At 29.5% G+C, this 12,721-nt stretch overlaps 1 protein-coding gene across 4 annotated transcripts in view; it reads left to right on the top strand.

The window, feature by feature from the left end:
• Positions 1 to 12,721, top strand: part of LOC142334259 (myeloid leukemia factor 2-like) — a 74,222-nt gene that overhangs the window by 18,539 nt on the left and 42,962 nt on the right. For all 4 annotated transcript variants that reach the window (XM_075382142.1, XM_075382141.1, XM_075382144.1 and 1 more), the window contains exons 3-4: positions 4,658 to 4,859; positions 9,173 to 9,326. In XM_075382142.1, coding sequence (XP_075238257.1) covers positions 4,658 to 4,859; positions 9,173 to 9,326 — 356 coding nt within the window. The remainder of the gene's footprint in view (positions 1 to 4,657; positions 4,860 to 9,172; positions 9,327 to 12,721) is intronic.

Here is a 12,721-nt window from a genome sequence, read left to right as displayed (position 1 = left end):
AAGGTATTATACATTTGTTCTATTTATTCCTCTGTTTTTATTTATAAAAATTATTCATAATTAATTTATTTGTCCGTGAGTTCACTTATTCTAACACTTGTACAAAGAACAAAACTAGTATGATTTGCAGCGATAAAAACTTGTATTAAAAAATGAAATTATAAATAACAAAACTTAACTAAGAACAGCATTTGCTATTTGTTGTTCAACTAAGAGAATAAACAAGACAGTTGGTGTCCTAGAAATGTGTTTTCAATTTGAATCTTATGTTCAGAGAGTCTGGTAGACAGCAAAAAGACATGTTTAAATGTCTGCTTAACTGTGTTCAATTTGTTCAGTATGAATGAATCTTTGTTGAAACTTGTCAGTCCTTGAAATTCATGTTTTTAATCTGTATAAATCTGTGTATGGGATGGATATTGGATTGCGAGTGCTTGAAAAATATTATAACAGAACTGAAAACAATTAATCCTTAAGTCTGTCATTTGACAACATAGTGTATAATATTTGTTGAAGAAATTAATCTTAAAATGGTCCTATATAGCATTATTGTTTCTTCTGTTACATCTCTGAGTACATTATTACTTGGAAAAAAGTGGGTGTCTTGTGAGTGTTAGTGATGTAGGATTTTCATTTTACATCTATATTTGTGTTATTACACTTACATTATACTTTATAATACTTTCCTACAGTTAAGAATATGACTAGGAAATAATCTTATATGCATGCATTCAATTTGTAGCACATATCTGTAACTGTATTGAAAGTTAATTTTTATTAATTGTAAAAAAATTCATTGCATAATTATGCTTTAGAGATGTTGTTACTTCGATAACATTGTACAGAATATTTTCAAACAGAAGTTTAATCTTCCCTTTTCAGAACTGAAATTACAATTCCAGTTGGGAAATAAATAAATAATGTGAATAACAGATAGATATAATTTTGAGGAATATAAAACAATTTATATTTAGTATAGTATAATTACTTGTATGTATTACTATGTGTAAGTTCACAAGTAATCTGAATTGATGATAAAATTGATTGGTATTGTATGATAAAATTAAGATAAATTATGAAAGAGTAAATAATTGGGCAGAAAAATTTGGCAGTGGTGCCTATTGTGTGCTCTAAATATTGCCACCATGTATTTTTACACAACTGCCCAAAAAGGAGTGCAATGTTTATAGGGTTTATGTATGTTTATATTGGATATGTATGTATGTAAATTAATATGTAATTGAAAAATATGTGGTTGTGCAGATTTCCTGGTTGAAGCACAAACTTTTAATGAATTGTGAGCCTCTATTACTGTGTTAGCTGGGTTAGAAGTGAATGATTCAAATCAGTCGAATGAATAAAATTACAAAAATAATAGAATTAAATTAACATAAATAAAATATTAAATAAATTTAAAAAAATCTCTGTTTAATAATAATGGGTGTGGGGACTGCGTATGAGGCTAGAGTGGTGAGGTGATGCGAGACTAGACCAATCATCACCATCAACTGATAATAAACAGGATACCTCTGGGGTGCTGTTTTGGGAGGTGCAATGGAGTGCTCTTATAATATCTCTGCAAACAATCATCTGATTTAAAAATCAAACTGAGTATTTGTTAGTAGGTTGAAAGCTAACCTTTGAATGCATCATGATCTCTGTAACAGATCATGATTATTTGGAAATTTTGTTATATCTTCTCATGTGTTAAAAAAAGAGTGCAGTATGATAAATCCTGCCAGTAGTGAACTTTAACCACCGATTAGATTTCCAAATCACTAATTGTGTGAAACGTGTGGGCCTACTGCAATGAGTGAAGGAGAAAAGTGATTGAATGGTTTCGTGTAAGTTGTAAATTTCATTCAAGGCTGTACAAATGTTCATGATGAATAGAGCAAGTGACAAGCCTAGTGAATACAAGTGTGAGAGAAATCGTCATTTTATGATTAGCAATTTCTCCCCGGAATTTCTAGAAGCTACAAAGACAACATTGTTGAGAATTGTGACTGACATTTTAGACTTTCGTAAATTGTATGCACAATGGATGTTGAAAATTTTAAGTGCTTACAAAGATAACAGAATCACATTTACATGTACATTTCTTGACTGCTTTAACAATAAGGGAGACTAATGTTTTCCACATATTGTCACTGGTGATGAAACATGGATTTTATGCATCAGTGCTGAGATGAAATAACAATCCATGCAGTGGTGTCATCCTGGTTCACCAAAATCAAAAAATTCAATCAAGATCAGTCTTAAAGGAAGATCATGGCATCTTCCAGAACCAAAGATTCTGGAGCCAAAAGGATGTTCTCTTGATTTCATTTCCATCCTTGTTGTCAGCAATCAGTTCTTTTCTGCACAGATACTTCTACTGATGCTTCCTACTTCTTTCACACAACTTACATTATTTTAAGTCATCAAACTCTCTAAATATTTAAAATGACTTCCTTTTTCTCTATAACCCACTACTAGCAATAAAAAAAGAGAAAATTCCTTCTTGCAAACTTTCATCTATATGAAGATATTTTAATGTTCTTTAAATCATAATTAATGTTTTATCAAAGTATGAGGCGCAGTTGAAAAGTAAGGACTGAACGGCAACAAAATGAACAGCTGAAATCATGAAAAATCTATTAATGGTTTCAAATACTTACATATTTTCTTTATTCTTCTACAAAATCACCATTTCATTCCGTACACTTCTGATGTGAAACAAATTTCTTCAAACACATTGCATAAAATTCCACCTCCTGGGATTGCAGTACTTTTGCACAGAAATTTTCAACTCTTCACTTTTCTCCAATTGGTGTCTCAACAATTGGAGAAAAACTGGCTTATGAGATGTAAGCCAGTTTTTGAGGTATAGAAAGAGCTGTAAAGAGAATGATAAAAATCTCTCACCCAAATCTTTAATGGTTTTTGTTGTGCAAGCAGCTGCGTGTATACTTGCATTATCATGAACAATTCCTGATTTCAGCATTCCCATTACTGGTTTTGTATGGCACAATGTAGTTTGGAAAGTGTTTAAAACTTGTGATGTGATGGATGAAATGGTGATTTTGTAGAAGAATAAAGAAAATATGTAAGTATTTGAAACCATTAATAGATTTTTCATGATTTCAGCTGTTCATTTTGTTACCGTTCAGTCCTTACTTTTGAACTGCGCCTCATACTTTGATAAAACATTAATTATGATTTAAAGAACATTAAAATATCTTCATATAGATGAAAGTTTGCAAGAAGGAATTTTCTCTTTTTTTATTGCTAGTAGTGGGTTATAGAGAAAAAGGAAGTCATTTTAAATATTTAGAGAGTTTGATGACTTAAAATAATGTAAGTTGTGTGAAAGAAGTAGGAAGCATCAGTAGAAGTATCTGTGCAGAAAAGAACTGATTGCTGACAACAAGAATCCTTAGGGAACTAAGGAAGTGGTTTGCTTTATGTGAAGTGTGTTTTGTGGATCTAAATTGTAGACATTCAGAAAAAAAGGGAGAGAAAGGAAATAGTTTTAAAATCTGGTTAAGAATGAAGAAATCAAATGGATAGACAAATAAGAAATAACGAATTACTGAGAATAGAATATAGTAGAATTTGATGAAGGAAAAGGAAATATTTTGATGGAAAAAAATATCTTATGTTGTAATTTTTTTTGGTAAAGTATTATGTATGAAGAAAATAAAATAAGGATGCTTATAGACACTAGAAAGGGAAAAAATGATAAAGAAAAAGATGCTCAGGATCAACAAAAATGCAGATGTTCAGTTGAAACTTATCGAACAGATCAGTGTGGATGTTTAGCCTGATAATTTCATCAGACATCAATCATAGGAGAAGAATGTTATAAATGAACATAAGTTGTTAAATGTAAAAATATGATAAATTTTTAGTATGCCATAGCAAATTTCACATGTAGAATATAACATTGTAAAAGAGAAACATATTTACATTTAAATTCACTTCTGTATACTTTTAGGCTGTATTTGAAATCAATTGGTATTTTAACATCCATTTATAAAATGCATAGGAACAGAAATATATTACAGTAATGCCTTTTTCTACAGAAGAAATATAATATTTCTCATTACATTTTCATATCTAAAACTGGGGTGGTGCTTTTACAGCAGCTAATATTTTGTTATTTAATAGTTTAATATTATACTGTAGGTTCATTGCATTGGAAATGCTTCCAATTTCCAGACTTTAAAGAGAATGGATGTTTTACTGATATGTGGTTTTATCAAAGTTATTTAAACAAGAGTTATTGCTTAACCGTTTTTTATTAGTGCTGGTCATAAATAAAAGGTTTTGTAAGTGGGTGTTCTACGTGACTTAATGAAAGGTTTCGCAAATACTTCAACTGAAAGTTATACAGACTGACCTCAAAGCAGTTTGTGTTAATTATTTCTCTGCTGTACATCTGTTAATTTAAGTATTGTTGTTTTAGTATAAAAAGACAAAATTATCTTGAGTCACAAGGTAGAAACTATATTTAAGAGAAACAGACTATCAATTATTGAAGTGTTATGAAAGTTCTGTGAATGTTTTTATGTAATATGTATATTATTTTTTATATATTTCTCAAAATATCTTGCCTTAAGTTCTGCTGGTAATGAGAAATTTGATTAGAAAATTAACTGTTTTTTTTTTGTAGGTGTATCAGGCTTCTCAGTCTGTTAGATCTGGACCAGGTGGAGTTAGAGAGACAAAAAAAACTGTAGCAGATAGTAGGTCAGGTGTGAAAAAGATGGCTATTGGTCATCATATTGGTGAACGATCACATATCATGGAGAGAGAACAAAATATGCATTCTGGTGATCAGGAAGAACGAGAGGAATTTATCAATCTAGATGAAGGTTTGTACTTCTTTTTTACAGCTTTTTACTTATTAAGGCTTTTCAATTTCATGCATCTGAACCTGTCAGTTTTTTTTTTTTAATAGGGTGGTAATCATAATAGGGTTTTAATAGAGCTTTAATCTAAATGAAATTCTCTGAAAATGTAAGTTCACCTGTGAGGTGTATTATTGCCTTCCAGACAAGTATTATTTGTTCCTCCAATTAATTTTTATATCATTGAAACAAAGTGGTTTTCAAACAAAGTTTTTTTTAACAAAATACAGTTACTATTTCATGAAAACATCTTACATATTGTATACTATACAATGTTGTACATTGCTACTATCACTTCTATGCAAACTTTCCTCATCATCATTATTGATATTTATATCGCTATCTGTCATTTCTGCCTCCAAATCAGTATCATCATTATTACAAAATATAATTTCACTTATATACTACAAGGTGTTTACTTTTAAATTTATCAACTTTTCCTTTCTGTAAAAGGATGGATTATTATCACATCCTGTAAAGGCATGAAATCCTGGAAGTGCTGAAACCCCATATTAATCGAAATATGCAATTTAGATTTAATGTTATGAAAATTTCCTAATAATATAACCAAAAAATCTGTATCAGAACATTTTATTAAAATATTAACATCACAATCAATTTACAAAAATATTTTTATCTTTAAAAATTCAACAAAATGTTAGTTACTCCAGTGATTTATTATACAATTAATTGATGCATTCTTAAATTACTATTGCACAATTGATTAGAAAAATATTTAAGCCTCTGTTGAGTTTCCCTGAAAATATCACAATCAGATTAAGACTTCCTCTTTGTAAATGTTGGTAATCTTTAATAGAAGCTTGAAAGTAGCAATCAAAAATTAAGTGAATTTTGGATGAATAATTTAGGTTGGTTGCAATATTTTTTTTAAAATTTCCAGTTGTTTGAGAAATATCATTCATAGAACGTAACATATAAAACTCATTAACTATTATTATATTAGGTATTAAAACTTTGATTCATTCAATCTTAAACATTACATTGATTTAGATTTTATTTTTGTACTATGTGAATCATACCATGTAAATTACAAAAAGACGGGGATGGGAGTTAAGGGATACATTAAAACCTTTTCAAGGTCAGTATTTTGCTGCATTGAAATTGCTTTGCAAGCAAACATCCAAATAAATCTCTTTGCTACCACATTTCTTGCACTTTATTCATGATCATTCTTTTGACAAAATTAAAAATTTTATTACGGGATATACTTTCTTCAAACAAAAATTTGGATTCACTACATTCTGAAATAGATTTCTCCTTCAACTCATTGTCTTTTTCTTCTGCACACAAAAAAGAAAAATGTTGCTTCATCTAGCAAATCATCCTGTTCCGGTATTATACAGCAAGTCATTGCCAATCTTGATACAATGAAAGGATTCGTGTTATTAGATTGATTTCTTCAAGTGAGTTGAAGACTGATTGATTAGATTTTTTCTTAATCTGAAGTAATGTTTCCACTGTTTTTTAACCCAGTTTCATTAAGAATGTGTGAAATTATTTTAGACCTGATGGCATGACTTCTAGACCTTCGCTGATATGAGCAGATATTGAATTTGTAAAATGAGTAATACTTACTGTAAGTATTGTAGTAGTATTTATGGTTTGTTCTAAAATAAAATCTACAGGAATTCTTGAAAAAGGTTTTTCTGTTCTTTTTACAGAAAAAAATGCTTTTAAAACTTAATCTGACGATTGGATGTGTTTCATTTACTAGTAATAAATTGTGATACTTCAGTAACCATTTAGCATAGTTTGTAATCGCCAGTATGTCTACTGCAGGAAAAAATCATGTAAAATTGTGCAGTTTTACCAAACTTTCCTGCAAGCGTATTATTTTTATATTAAGCATGTTTGATCAAAACCTTGTTTTCTATTAACAAAAATTTAAAAATAAAATTTTATTGAGATTTAAAATATTTTAAAATTGTATAAAATATGTTAGATGCTTTTTCATCTAACAGCAATTATATTTTGTAAATAAAATTTTTTTTGAAAACCGCTTGTTTTAATGAGATTATAAAAATTAATGGGTAGTTAGATATATTATTTAGGTCATGAGAAAACTGTGTGTTGCATCCCGGTTGCTTTTAATCTAGATTTTTAAAGGGAGAAGTACAGATTTTTCCCGCTTTTTTGCATATAAGCTTATTATGCACATATACATTGCACGTACAAGTTAAAATTTTTCTTATTGTTTAAATTTCCTCGAAATCTTAAGATTGAGCTTTCTGCTAGCTAATTCTCTTCCAACCACCTTTTTCTAACATTATGCATGGAGTGTAATAACAATATCCTTACCTACATTAAAATTTTAAACTTTACCCTGAGTGATTAACCCACCTTGGAAATTTTCCGATACTCACTTTCTACAATAGAGTTTACTACAAATTTCCACCCAATTAACAAAAATTATTGTTTAAAATGCATCAAGGTATATTTTTGTAGACTTAATGAAAATAAAATTCTAATAGGTTACTCAGTAGTATTAAGCCTAATTATTATATAAACAAAAGTTTTAAAAGAGGAATAAATTGATAAGTTTGTGTATTGGTTATGACTGTAAAGAATTTACGAGATAATCATACTGATGTTTTGCAAGGGAATGTAGATTTTTTGTTAATTTGTTAATCTATTTGATAAAAAGCAGTTTGTATAAAAAAATTAAAAAAAAAAACGAAAGGCTAAATCATAATATAGTTGCATGATGTGTTTTAGAGCTACTGATAACCATTCCTTTCTGTAGAAGTTGTAGTTTAAAATAGCCATTTTAAACATAACTACTATGGAGTAGTTATGTTTAGTAGCTGCAGTTTCTATAATAGCAGCTGTTTCAAATAAAAATTAATCAATCTCTAAAAGAGATGAGTTAAGATAAGTCTTATTTAAAACAGTATGAGGTGGGGCTATTAAATAACAAGACTAATGCTGCCACAGAAGAACTGTGCATGCGCCAAATTTGTACCACCGACAGCTGTGCAGCGTGTAAAGCCTTCTCTTTTGATAGTTGCTACTCCAGTTTCTGTAGACATTTAGTGTCTGGCCATGGCCTTCATTTGGATAACATATGTTTTCATGTTTTGGTGATATGATGTTAGGTTTTTTTTATTTGAGCAAAGAATTGTGAAATTTCATATGAAACTTGGAAAAACTGCTACTGAAACTTATCTTTTATTAAAAAAGTATATGGCAATGAATGTTTATCACATGTGCAGGTTTTTGAGTGGTTTAAGCATTTCCAAGATGGCTGAGAAGATGTTGAAGATGATGTTTGCTCGGGTCATCTTTCCAGGTCAAAAGCTGATAAAAATATTGAAATATTGGTAATCTGCTCTGACCATCTGTTAACTATTCTTGTCTTTATCCTAAGCCCTTGCTCCACTCCATGAAAAAATAAGGAAAAAACGACCCAAATTGTGGAAGAACAAAACATGGGACAAATCACACATTCATCAGGACAATGCATAGTATATGAACGGCTCAAAGTATAACATCCCAGTGTTAAAATCATCCCCCTGACCTGGTACCATGTGACTTTCATCTATACCTCAAGGTCAGATCTGCATTAAAAAGATTTCAGATCATTGAAGCTATGAAAGAAAAAGCAGCATGCATCATGAAAGAGCTCAGACAAGAAGACTTCCAGCACCACTGACATTCTTTTTGGCCCTGCCTTTTAATGAGAGATTATATAATTTACTTTTTGTGATGTTAAATATTTCTCTTTAAGTGTAAAATAATAAATCATCTGCTCATGAATCATCAGGAATTTTTAAAACTGCTTTTAAAAATTATAGTTATTGCCTACAAAATGATAATACTGGTAATATAATGTATGCTCTTCCTGTAATTTATTTTATATTTGGTCATTAGTTTTTTTATATCATTTTTGAGATTTATGTATTGAAATTTTTTTATGTCATGTTCTAAGGGGTGTGTTGAATGAAATTAGACTGGAAATTATTTTATTTCAGTATTAGATCTCTTAGCAGTTAGAAATGAAAATTTTTTAACTGATGTGGTTAGTGTTAATAATTAACATGAGTTTTAAATTAAATTACCTTGCAGTGGAACTGGTATCATTGAATTATGTGTTGTGATATGTTTCTCACTCTGTTGAGTTTGACCTAACAAAGGACACTGAATTTTAATATTGAGAAGTTGGCAGCTGTGTGGATATGACACTATTCACATATCATTTCACTGTTTATGTAGTGCTTGTTTCACTTACCTGTTAATTTTTTTCATTCTTATTTCAGAAGAGGCTGGAGAATTCAACCGAGAATGGGAACAGAAAACACGTAGCTATAGTGCTCGAACCAATGCTATTACTTATCCCACATCATCTCGTTATGGCAGTGCTCGTCGACATCATGAAAATACTCCAATGCTACCTCCTGCACCAAGCCAAAGGTAAACATTAATATGTTTATTAAAAAAGTTAACAAAAAAACTGACTCACAAAACTTATGGTTAAGTTGTTCAAGACCTCTTTGATTTTTAAATTGTATTTTATCTAATATGTATTTGTTCCGTTTATTTCTACTGCTAGTGTATTTTAATAGAGAAATTACAATGGTCAGTGAATATTTTGAGTCTGATTTTAAGAAAAACATAACTGTAAAAACAACTTATAAACTTATAAAACAAAAAACTTATAAACAAAAAGAAAAGTAACTCATTTAAATGAAAATGATAAACTGCCGCAATTACAGTAGTAGTATTGGGTGGATGATATATTATTTAAATATATATATTGAGTTTCTGAGTTTGTAATTATATGGTTTAACATTTTCTTCGGTATGAGTTATGAATACGTTAAAAGTGTTCAGTTATTAAAAAAGCTAAAAAAAAAAAATAATACACCTCGGTTAATGGTAATTTTACTGCATTACTGATTTTCAGTATTTTATTTAAATTTCAAGGGGGTGAATAGCAATAACCACAGTATCCTACTAGTAATGTGACTCACATTTTTTTACTCTGTTAGTATTTTGACATGAGTAGCTAATGAAGTGATTTTTTCCACCTATTACAAATTTCTAAATGTATTCGACAGTGTTCTTTCACATTTATTTATCCTCTGAGGTCTTTATGAGCGGAAATTTTAATACAGGGATGAGTGAGTGAGTGGTAACAGTAATTACAGTATAGTTCTTCTATTAGTAACTTAACTACTTATACTGATAACATTAACTACTGTTACTGGTTATAGTAACTACTGTTACCAGTAGAAGAAGTAATCTTCTGAAGTGGAAAAGAATTAAATATTAAAGAAACTGAAATCTGTATAATATCAGTATACAAATACTAATTTATTTAATGTGTAACCTAGCCTAACACTTGAGTCTTAACTAAATTTATAGATAGGTACTCCTTTTCATTCTTAATTTATCTGAAACAAATATCTTAAAATTCATTCTCATCTAGAGTTAACATTTTATGTCTACGCACACGCATATACGAATGTAAGGAGTTTGCTAATTTGTGATGCTTGCAATAAAGGGATTTTCTACAGAAATTAAAAAAAAAATTGTATAACATTTTTTCATTCAACTAGTTAACATTTAGGATTTACAATCAGAGCAGTTCTAAACACATTTTTCGTTATTAGAATATCTTTTATATGGCATGTGTTTTTAGACTATTTTGCAGGAAAAATTTTCCAGAATCTTGTTGTCAAGATGTGTCTTGCTTGCTTGATGTCAAGATGTGTCTTGCTTGCTTGATGTCAAGATTAATAGAGCTAATGAGTACATGAGTTAATAGGGAACAGATAATCTTTGACTCACACCCACAACCTAGTTTTCTAGCAGCAATTGTCTCCAGTGTATTCATGTGTATGTATTTATAACCTGTGATTTATTTTTCCATTGATGGGGGGGGGGGGGGGATAATATATATCATTTATGAAATTTGTTTCATTTCACAGAATTCTCAGATAGTATTTTGTTTCTTCCCTCTCTTTTATTGACTGTGATTCCTCTCTTGTCCTAAAGTAAGATGTATAATGTATTTATTTTCTCTCCGTATAGTAACTTATTATTTTGTAGTACAGTTCTCAAAGCGTTTGTGCATATCAAGTTAAGATATATTTTAATCAAAATCCCTCAGCTTACTGGTGACCAAGAAACAGAACAGATAAGCTCTGGGTTATGATTCAGATTTGATGGTTCTGTGTTAGAATTTTTAATGACTAAACTTCTTTAATAAACTTACTTAAAGGCAAGATTATATCTTACGCATTCCCTGAATACACTATAACCAGTGCATACAACTCATAAAATAATGAGCAGATGTTGACTATTTCTGATACTTTATTTTTTGATACTCTATATATTTACAGATAGACATTTATAGATAAATCTTATATTACAGTATTACACCTTCTATAGATACACCATTATAAAATCTTTTTGGCATGATGATGTCTTTCATTACTGTTACACATTAAACCAATTAAGGTAATTCATTCACAATATTGTTAACTTCAGAATACATATTTTTACTTATAATTTGATTTATTTTTTTTTTAATTCACAACTATTTTCATTACCATCTAATATTTCTATTATAATTAACATTATTATGAAACTATAGCCTAGTATACTATATCTATTAAATGTATATAAAGTTGAATAACAATTGACATAAACTAACTGTATTAATTTAATAAAAGTATACCTAGTGCTCTTGATAGTTTTTCTCTGGGACAGTATATACAACTTCATTTCTAAATGTCTAATTTGCTTTGTCAGGTTACTACAGTGATGATTCTGTATTTGCTTTGTACTGTGCTGGCTACACTTAAGTTTAACTTAAGATGACCTACGATAAACTGATTTGAGCATCACAATAATAAGATACATTAAGTAGATTTTATAAAATTTTCTTTCCTTGCATCTGGTATTACTATACAGATATTTATTTTACTTTTACTTGATAAATCTAAGTCCTGTTATAATTTGGCAGTTGGTTTTTATTTTAAAGCTGGTTTGACAGTTTTGATAGATTAAGTCATTACCTGACTCCATTAACCACAGAAAACTGATATTCAGATTTAGTCAAAACATAACAATTTCAGATTGTGTTAATATTTAGCTGACTAGGTGTGGTTTACAAGAATTATTCAATATTTTATTCAAGCTTTATATTATTAAATTATTCAATACAGCCACAGTAATGAAAGATATAATTTCAAAGTTATACACTTGTCATTCTTTTTAAAGTCATTCTTTTTAGAGAAAGTCAATATCGGTGGTTAGTATAAAGCAGAAAACTTTGGCAGAAGTTAAAAGGTTTGAAAAGTATAATCATTTTTTTGTGCTCAAGCATCAGATTTTGCAAGCAGGTAATTTTGCATTACCTCTTCTTTTCTAATGTGTAACTTCTCTGTATCAGGCCAAGATATTGGGATACTCTGCTAATGCCCATTATCACACTGTTATTATGGATGTAATCAGTAATTAAGAAGAGTTTAGATGATAGGAATTAGCACCGTACTTTTTACATGTTAGGATCAAAGTACACATTGCTTAATGTCATGCACAAATTGTAGTGAACTATTTTCTGTTACGAACACCCATCCACAATCCACTGTGGTTGATTAATGTGCAAGTGGCTAATCTCAAATCTACATCTACAATCATCTGTGCATTAAGGTGTAATGAAAGGCATGATCTTTTCAACCCACATGATAGTTGTTCTCACTAATTTTTTATATTAGCACTAAAATTAAGATGGAATTGACTTTTATTTTTAATAACGATGCAATTGTCATGCTAAACAAGAAAAAAACAACTTGTAAA

The sequence above is a fragment of the Lycorma delicatula genome, chromosome 1 (assembly GCF_047948215.1).
Source record: "Lycorma delicatula isolate Av1 chromosome 1, ASM4794821v1, whole genome shotgun sequence".
Classification (NCBI taxonomy): domain Eukaryota; kingdom Metazoa; phylum Arthropoda; class Insecta; order Hemiptera; family Fulgoridae; genus Lycorma; species Lycorma delicatula.
This window is presented reverse-complemented; position numbering and strand designations above follow the sequence as displayed.